The 10,275-nt window shown below is 42.3% G+C and overlaps 1 protein-coding gene across 3 annotated transcripts in view; it reads right to left on the reverse strand.

The window, feature by feature from the left end:
• Positions 1–10,275, reverse strand: part of fam172a (family with sequence similarity 172 member A) — a 170,980-nt gene that overhangs the window by 39,353 nt on the left and 121,352 nt on the right. For all 3 annotated transcript variants that reach the window (XM_058374805.1, XM_058374806.1, XM_058374804.1), the window contains exons 9-10: positions 7,230–7,346; positions 2,004–2,088 (exon numbers count right to left, since the gene is read on the reverse strand). In XM_058374805.1, coding sequence (XP_058230788.1) covers positions 2,004–2,088; positions 7,230–7,346 — 202 coding nt within the window. The remainder of the gene's footprint in view (positions 1–2,003; positions 2,089–7,229; positions 7,347–10,275) is intronic.

Consider the following 10,275-nt stretch of genomic DNA (forward strand, 5'->3'; position numbering starts at 1 on the left):
GCTCTAGATCAAAGGAGGCTCTTGTTTAAGTTCACTACTCCCTCTGTTCTTCTTTATTGTAAATGCAATTAGGGTTAATTACTTGTCTGTGTTCAGAACCTTGTAGTGTGCAGGACAGATAATTACAGTTCAGGTACATGTTAACTTACTTTTGTTAACAATTAATCACTGTTTACATTCAGGGCACTCTTCCCTTTGTAATTAATAATCGGGTCCAGCAATGAGTAATAAGTGCAGTGGAGGCAGATGTGTAAGGAGTGTGACTTTTTCTTGTGAAGATGTGAAGATAGGAGAGCTTTTAAGAAGCAGAAGTGTTTGGGAAAAGAAGAGAGAATAATTCTGTGATTCAATCCATTTAATCTAATTACCAGTTATCACACATATAGAAACCATAACAGCCCAGAACTGGCACTTGTATATCATCCAGTGGCCAGATCTGCTTCCTGGCTGTTCTGTGTTGGTTTGTGCAGGCTGCTTCCTGTCTGAGCTTGTTCTGTAGGTCAGGCTCTCCAGCGCTACCAAGCTATGGCGCACATATTTGCACATATTTCAGCCGGCTTGAAGCGATAAAATTCTGCCAGACTTTGTGCCAAGGCACACTGACCTTCTCCTGAAAAATCCTTTTGAAAGATGGGGCGCTTGGAAGAGGAAACGGATAAAAAAAAAAAATGAAGGAGGAGAAATGGTCTACGTTTTATCATGTTGGAAACAGAGATGTCAGAATAGGACTCACAGATGGATGCATCCAGACATGCAGACACACCATACCCACATCATAAACACATGGTATGATGGTAGGAGATTCACAGATGATTAAGTGCAATAGACATGCTTTTCTCCACCTTGCTGTATCCCATCGATCCTAGTATAAAATACCACCATCAGGCAGCACCACACACAGAGTAATGAGTGTGTCTGAGTGTGTGTGAACCATTACAACACGGCCCACATACACTGCAACTCTGCCTATCCACAGTCTGTCTAGCCTGGATTTTAAACAATCTCAGATATTAAGCAACACATGCAATCTTTTTAGATCTGAATGTGCATGAGTTTTGTTTTGTCATAGAAATAAACACAGCAAGATAAGACTGCAGAATTACTGAGTGGAAAAAATCAGTCCTAATCCTTGACCTGAACCGTAAACGTTGTTAGGCCCAGATGTCATGTATGGCCTCTATGTCTGTCAGTTTAACATCTCTCCTTCAGTTGTCAAGCCAGCAGTGTTGTTATTCTTGGTCCCATTACTTTTACATCTCTCTCTCTTAGAGGTACAGATTATAGTAAAGGTTTTTTTTTTTTTTTTAAATATAGGTGATTGCAACATCACTTTATCTGTTGGTAAGCAACAATGGATGAAGTGTTGGTTAAATGAAGTGATCTGCTGTTTCCCGTATAAACTAATCAGTTTAATATAACTGGTGTTGTCAGGGTTGATACAGAAAACAACCAGAGGCTTATTCACAGAGCTCAGTGGACAGAACTGCATCATCTCTGCTCTGAAATGCTACTTATGTGTGTATGAAGAATTCAACCAAAGTCATGAACAAGAAAAGAAATGACATACTTTAGTGATGGCTCAGAAAGATCAACTCTAATCAACCCACAGCATGAGAGGCCCTTCATTATACCACGATAATATCAACAAGTTTAAAATCTGTAACTATGTGCAACTTGTTTATACCTCGGGCATGAAGGCAATCAGAACAAAAAGCTCTAATCTCACTGTAGAGATAAGGGCTAGATCGGGCAAGACACGTCCTGGATTAAATTAGCTGCAGATTACGAACGTAATCCAGAATAATGGACATACGTTATGTAAAAAATTAAACAGCACATACACTTCTATCTAACTGTATAAGCACTTGACAAAAAAATGCTTTCCCACTGGTAAAGTTTTAAATGAAATAAATCGGTGGCAACAAATTAACAATGCTTTGCTTGCTATGCTTTACTGAACATCTGGGAAGCGATGGAGGATCGTGAACAGTAGAGACTCATACCTGCTGAGCGCCGACGACAATCAGGGAGCAATGAGTCCACTGGGGTATCCAACGGCTCAGGACTCGACACCCAGTTACAGCATCGCTGAGAGAGAGAGAGAAGAGAGAGAGAGAGAGAGAGAGAGGGAGGGAGAAAGAGAGAGAGACAGGAACAAGCAATTAGGCGGCTTGGCGACATGGCTCAGCGACAGTTAAGAGTGTTTGTTGCTGGGGAGCGAACGCGCCTCTGCTGCTGATCTGGGGTGACTGATCACACCGGTGACCTCGTCGACCCCCTCCACCATCAGTCCTGTTACTGAGACAGAGCTGCTCTCATCTCTCATGTTTTCTCTCTTCATTAAGGGCCTTTTGTCCACAGTCACAGCAAGTTTAATTAGACATGCATCTCAGAAATTCGCATCTAAGATGAGGGTAAGGAAATTAGCTCACATTCTGGGTTTGGTTATGATGCATTTTTCTTGATTCATGTTAGGCACTACGGGTGTTGTAGACAGTATAGGAACAGTCTTTTGGTTCAGATAGGGTGTGATGTCGAAGAAAAAGAGGTTCCTAAGGAATGCAATGGAAAAGTAGGTTCTGGAGATAAGATAAAAATAAAAAAAAAGACAGTTCAATTGAAGAGAGAAATGTAAACGAGATTAGCATGCTGCAGCTGGCGGCCTTGTGAAGCGCTGCTTATCTGAGTATGTTTACTTTTGCAGACACTGTTCTGTCAGCCATTACAGCTCCCCCTCCCCAGCCGAGCTGTGACCCGGCCTCGCCCTGGCTCTGATTCGCATACACACACTATCTAATCCGACGACCCCCCCAGACCTTACTCCCAAAACTACCCTCCCATGACAAGACTAGAGAAGAGCAGTCCCATCGCTTTGGACACCCCACTACACACATCCTCTCTCACACTCACACACACATAACCCTCAGAACACATGACAGGACTCCAGACCATGTCACACCTCAGCCTGTCACCATGTTAACCCCTTGAGCCTGGTAAGTCCCCAGAGGTTACTGTACCCCCACCAACCCACCTGGGATCAGTATCCTAGTGTGTGTGTGCGTATGTGTGTATACATGCAGGATGGCCAGAGCGGAGCCATACACTAAGGAAGGATCTTTTGTTTCTTTCGTACTTATCGTACTTGCAGACTGGGCTGGTCTTACTGAATAATAAAAATCCATATTGTGCCGTTAATACAGAGAAGGAACTGTTGGCGCAATTCTGTCTGGTATTAACTTGAAAGGACATGGTGCATGACAAAGGTTCAAACATTAGCTATTAAACCAATACTCCCTAACAAAGAAGGGCAAACAAAATCAAACTAAACACCAGCACATACAGGTTCCCAGCTGATTTTGCAAACATGTTTTATAACACTAGCAGAGCAAGAAAGACCCCTCGTGACCTCCCCACTGCAGTGCCCCTCCTATTCTTCTCCTGCTTCTTCTTCTTCTCTAATCCTGTCAATCGTCTCCATGCTGAGTTTGGTGGGGGAATGTCACCTGCCACTGGAATAAACAATCATGCACTGTGTATTTTTAGAATTCCTGCTGCCCTAGTTGTGCAGCATGGCGCGCAGCCACCAAACGGAACGCTCCTTGACTGCTACATCAAGTGTCTCATTGTATATCCTTAATTCATGCCGTCTGGAGGAAGATGTCAGCTGGGCTGGATGCAAGGAGGAATTTCAAAGCCGCTGGTCCCAGTCAGAGAAAGTGGTAGAGGGAGGGTGCTAGAGTTGAAAAAGGAGCTTCAATAGATTTGTCAAAGGCAAGCTGGGACCAGCTTCAGGACAGAGAGACGGAGCCAAGGCCACCGGGTAAAACTGCAGATGGGGAAATCAGAAAGGATGACAAATGTTTACCAGACTGGCTGCATCAGCGTTCTGAATGAGGAGATCACTGGAGACAGGATATGACACTTTCAACCATGGAATTCCATTGCAAAGACAGCATGAGGGGTTTTGAGACAGGACGTGGAAGCATATTCATATCATTACACTCTTAGGAAAATAGGTGCAAAATACTACTTGGGCATTTTTGGGAAAGCCAAACCCTTCTGTATAGCACTTTTAATTGTTCTCACAGAAGAACAAAAAGTAGACCTCTTTTTAATGCTACATTTAACCTATGTGTACAGCAACGCAGCAGAAATGTGTGATTAATTTTACGAGACATTTATAACTCAGCGTGCACACGAATAAATCCAGCGCTCTGCATCTCACTATAAAGGACCAAAACACTAGAAAACTCCATATTATCTTGTCTCAATTCTTCGGCACAGATGAAAAATGAAGAATAGCCCCAAATGAGCGATAATGGGCCTAGCCTAGGTCCATCAGCATTAATCAGGGCCAGATGGCGACGGTGTTGTGGCTCCTGTGGGCTGTGAGACACGAGACAGGGTGCAGAAGCTTGGTGGGACACTAAGCACTTCCCTAATAGCCTGCTTAGAGAAGGTAAACTGCACACAGGTGCTGGCTCCCGCAGAGAGAGAGCTCTCACCAACCAACACACCATCATTAAGCTCTCAGAGCCACGCCTCTGATCTAAACTGGATCCAAGACAATATGCAATAAATGGGACCATGGTAAGGTCAGGTGGCAAGCTGTTTAAAACCTATTTAACTATCTTGTGTGAATGGGTTATCTTTCTGCTTACAAACACTGAAGGGTTTTTTGGACAGTTTTGGACGTTTTTTTTCCTTGAAACTAATTCTGCTTGAAACCCTCTTTGAATTATAAACACTCTGGTGTAGGTTTCACCTTTAATGTCCTTTCACCTAATGTCAATGTCTATGGGTCTCAAAACGAATTTTTTCTTAGTATTTTAAATACATTCCAGGCCTCTGTGTAAACTCAATCTTTGTCTCTTGTCTATCTACCTCAGTTAGTAACTTGCTTGCACAAGCCTGTCGGTACTCATCTCTATGTTCGATCACAGCACATTCATCTATAGTAAGTTAGATGGAGACCCATGAGAGCAGTAGAGTGCCAGAGCCTCTGACAGCACACTGGACAAGGCATACTACCTTAATCTAATGCACCAGAGATCTCATTTACTCGGATTCAATTCAATTCAAGAGTTCAAAGATACCTGCACGTAGATGTACAGTATGTGTGAATGTGGCAATCGATCTGACCTCAGCTATTATTATTATTAATATAACACTATTATGCAGTTTATCAGTGATTAATTAGAGCTGCTCATCCAATCACTCATCTATACATCCTGTACTTTAAAAGGTATCATCCCTGTATTCTTATGCCTGTGCATTATGCGTGCGACTCCATATGCCTTTCTTCCCCTATTCTCTTGTCCACATGGACCGTCCTACTGTATATTCTCCTCGGCTGTATGTCTCAACTACCCTGGGGATTCCAATGCTACGAGAAGCTCGGATTATTTCTGACTCTCCGGTACTCACAAAAAGCCCTCCCTCTTTCTGACCCATTATGTCCATATCACCTGTCCCACTGTGTGCTGATATCTAAATTCCTCCATCTTTCTGATCTCATACTTACTGTCCTCCCACAAGTAGGGGACGATGCTGGAAGGTTTAAGAAGGAGGATGAGGGCAGCAAAGGCAGCCATGGTGCCCTGCCAGGGATGCAGTCTAACCTTCACACTACTATATTGACAAGATACAGCTACAGCAAACAGAGGGAGGATGATCTGAGGTCCGGGCTGAACTCAAAGCTATGTAAAGGAGTAGGGAAGGGAAAGGGCTGGACAGTGATTAAAACCTCATCTGATGTATAAAAAACAAAACAGAACATTCTAAATGATCTGACTACGGCATGTGAAAGTGGTCAACAACAAGGCTGTTTAATGAACAAAAAAAGAATAAAATTTCTGAAACATGATTCTCATTTTCATGATTCTTGCCTTTGATGTAATAAATAAGAGGTTCATGAATAAATAAATTAAATAATTTGTAGATTATCGGTGTTGTACTCATGTAAACTAGAATAATGTTACTGTGAGCTTAACTCAACCTAAAAGTGTGTGTGTTTGTGTGTGTGTGTGTGCGCAAGAGAGAGAGAGGATTCAAACTTAAATGAAAAGGAAAAAGAAATATCACCTAGATATCACCTAGAGATACAAAAAATGATTAAAAATAAGACAGACAGGAAAGCTAAGCCTCTGGCTCTGCTTATCTTTAAGAAAATTGTTGAAGGCGAAGAATACAGTGTAATAAAACACTTTCACAGTTTGATGACGTGTATTACCAGGTGGAGCAGACTATGTGTATGTTATGGATGGCTACGAGTACTCGAGTACTTACAAAATGACAGCAATGATTAATCATGATAGCATAATAAATGTGTGTTTAATGTTCATTCGGGCATTTATTAAAGTTAATTAATTGTCCAACAAGATGTACATTTTCCCAGAAATTAAGTCATATTCTTCATATAAAAATTTGGTGATTGGTTAAGTGGCATTATGCATGAGAATTGCAGGTTAATTGGTTGGTAAGACACTGTGGGCGGGGTCTGTGTTGAGTGTGAGATTGGTCTGGTTGCATGCCAAAGTGGTATGAACTAGCTAACTTTAAAAACAATGCATTTAAAACGTCAATGTCAAGCAAAAAATAAGACGATGCCTGTTTGAAACTGAATGTCTTTCACCAGTGTTATTCATTGGTGTGATGCAAATAAATTAGGGAGCCAATCAAAACCTACATCCAAATGTTAGTCAAATATTAGCTTCTACAAACTGCTAAACCTCCTCTAGTGCCCACTCTCTGTTAATGTATGCATGTATGTGTCTGTGCTTGCCATGGTCATGCTTGCCTTCCATCTTGTGCACATAGGATCCGCCTACATATTTGTAGAATGAGTATCCTGAAGGTTCCCAGGTGTTGCCTCTGGACTTTGGAATCAGCTTTGAAAGGGCAACAACTGAATGAAGCTACTGCTATAATAGAGAGCCTTCTGGCCTTTGGCTTTGATTTCTCATTGACATCTGACCAAACAGGCAAACAAGACTGTGGCATGGGGGAAAGACACACACACACACACACACACACACACAAACTATTGGCTTCTTGCGACTGTTCCAGACGTGCCTCTGCCTTCTGAATGAAATGCCACACTGCTTGAGTTGATGTATGCAGTCAATACTCGTGAAGGTGATTGTTTATTGTGAAGTTTATAGTGAAATGTTATAAAGCCACTAAGGATGGATCATTTTGATAGAACTGAGATTGAGGAATATTTCTACCTCTTTCAGCCACTCTCTGGTGGATCTGCTGGCTTCTTGGTGCCACACGTTGTGAACCGAGTCCGTCATGGCTACTGCATGCACATGTGACATCACCTCGTCTTCTCTTTGGATCATCTGAGGGTGAGAGAAATAAGAACATAGGAGATTAAGCAAGCGGGAGAGTAAAGAAAAGTATAGTTTCTACATAACAAATGGACTTGTCACTGGCATCATCAACAAAACACTTTGTATGTATATGCTAAGCGCTAAGGGTAAGATAAAGGAGCCAGGGAAGGAGACAGCTCTGACAACAATAGGTTAACAATCACTTCACTTGATCCATTTTATAGGGACTAGAGCTGGGCTGGGTGCTACATCAAAGTGTCCATGGTCATTTGAATACAGTGCCTTCCCCAAGCACAGTTAAATTAAAGGGGGTGTATAGAGATAAATGGAATCTATTAAGGCTCTAAGAACTAATATATCACACTGCTGATAAGCTACTCTCGGGAGCATCCTGTTAAAGAAAAGGCTAGGAAGCAGGTAACACTTGCATGCATAAACACACACACACACTCACACACACACTCGTATGCACGCCTGGCTCAAATTCCTCCCTAGGTCTGAACAGTGCCCAAGGGAATGACAAAAAGCAAGGCTTTAAAAGTCTTCAAAGTGTCAGTGAAACAGGGATATAATGCTGCTTAAAAGTAACCGAGCCCTACGATCGTCTAGACGCCAAAGTTGTAGACCGTCTCGCCAAAAACTATAAAATGCCCAGACCAGCCAAGAAAACATTGCACGTCATTGGCAATGTGACAAGAGCCTTTGGGGGATTTTATAGGAATGGCGTAACACAAATGGCATTTAATATCGTAAATATCTGCATGTCATGACAAACAGCGCGGAGTCATGTAAACACAACCTCAATGTAAACATGGCAGTCGGATAACAGGAGAAACCGCAGAGGAAATGTGTTTTCAATTGGGAACGCAGCCACATGTGCATCAGACGTACAGCATCGCACGCTTTTGATTGATATCCTTCAGCGCCTTGTTTGATTCACCCACACGCACTTTGGCTTCCACATGTACACGTGAGACGTACGGTCATCGACGTCCGAATGCGCTCGTTTGTGCGGCAGAATGAAAAAACAAGCGGAACGCATGTGAATGGATAAACTGGAATGAATTATGAATGATGTGATGGAGAGATGAATGAATGCTAGGATTCCCATTCCCACATGCCCGTCTCTCTCAGCCTGTCAGCATTAGCGGTTAGCGGCGAGAAGACGGACTGGGCAGCTGCTGCTCATCCGTCTTCAGCTTTCGAGATGCAAGCACGGAGATGCTAATGTGCGTGGACTTGTTGCACAAAAAACCAACAAAGACAGATGTTGAAACATTTGCTTGCTTCTGCCCCTTCTACTTGTGCACTTGAGCATCTGGCCTGAAGACAAGACAGAAGAGGGAAAAAAAACTGGTGCAAAGATGGACGCTGTTGGAAATGGACTAATTATGGCTAAATGGGTGAAAATCCTAATTGGACTTCTCAGCCTCCCACATTACAATAAGTTCATTCTCGTGATGTAAAGGAATTTATTTCGTACTGCCTGTATGGAAAGCCTTAAAGGCAGTACCTTACAGTACAGAAAACTCATTTTCAGTCTCAGGATGAATCAAAAGCTTTCCTGATACGAGTTAAATCCTTAAGCTGAAAAGGTGATGCATGCCTCAACAACTCCCCCTACCACTGCAGACTTGACCTCCTTCATAACCTCTAGCGTAAAAATACAGCATTTAGCACTCCGAGCGGTCTCACATTACGGAGCAAGCTAATTGCTTGACTTTTGAAATTTGAAATCACACTTTCTTACAAAAAAACCCCATAGCTGACAGCAGTGTGATGCACACATGTGCATACAGCCCTAAACACACACATACAACTGGAAATTCAACAATAAAATGAAAGCTGTGTTAAGACATCTCTCATGTGGAGATAAATATTCATCCATTTCAGCACTGGCCGAAACAAAGGCAAAGGCTCTCCCCAAGACTTACATCTAAACACACACAGGCTAGAAGACAATTATTTAGAGCTTTGATAATTATGTGTCAAAGGCAGCGCAAGTCACCAGATAATTAGGTGAGAACCAACTGGTAATCCACAATAGTGTCCCTAGGGGGTAGGCAAAAAAAAAAAAAAAGAATATCTAAACACATCTCTGGATGAATGCAGGCAGACTAAAGTAACAAATAAATAAATGAATAAATAAATAAATAAATAAATAAAGTGAGCTTTTAAAGGGAGCTCACAAACCAGAGAAAAGTACCATGATGTGAAGATACAGGATGTGCACACACACACACACACACACACACACACACACACGCAACCACGCTCACAGACGTGAATCCAGATGCTGGCTGATTCAGGAAGCCATGCTGTTCGTATCGTTGTTGAGCTCAGCCTAATGCACCCAAACTGCTGCTATAATCCGTGCACCCTGCCGCGTGGTAAAATGAAGCTTAAATATTTGATTGATTAACTGTCCAATTACGGCCAGCGAGAGCAGCAAATGCCACATATGCTCCTACAATCGCTTGCTGGAGTTGTGTGGTTCCATTTAAAGCTTGTGGCGCTATTCTGTGAGAAATTTCTAGGCCGAAATCACTCTCCACTTCAAGCTATTACTGAGGGAAACAAGATAATGGATGATGTGATGAGAAAGGCCGCCCGCATGTAGCTACAACGTTAAGGGAACACTCCAGCAAACAAATAAAAAAGCAACCATTGATAAGTCTATTGTAAACATGCCTACTCGCCTCTAACAGCTGCGACGCAGGCGTACGAGGAAGATTTCGTGCTTTTTGGAATCTTTCAGGTGAACTTGTTGACTTGGTGGGTAACTTTTTTATCCCTTATAAACTAATAAAGGAAGCTAGAGCTTTAAGGTGTAAACGTGGATATATTTGTGTCATGCATGCTGGGTAATCTAACAACCACCGGCTGATGGAAGTAAATGCAACAATGATAAAATGGTAACAAGAGAAACAACACGTGA

The sequence above is a fragment of the Hemibagrus wyckioides genome, linkage group LG22 (genome assembly GCF_019097595.1).
Source record: "Hemibagrus wyckioides isolate EC202008001 linkage group LG22, SWU_Hwy_1.0, whole genome shotgun sequence".
Classification (NCBI taxonomy): domain Eukaryota; kingdom Metazoa; phylum Chordata; class Actinopteri; order Siluriformes; family Bagridae; genus Hemibagrus; species Hemibagrus wyckioides.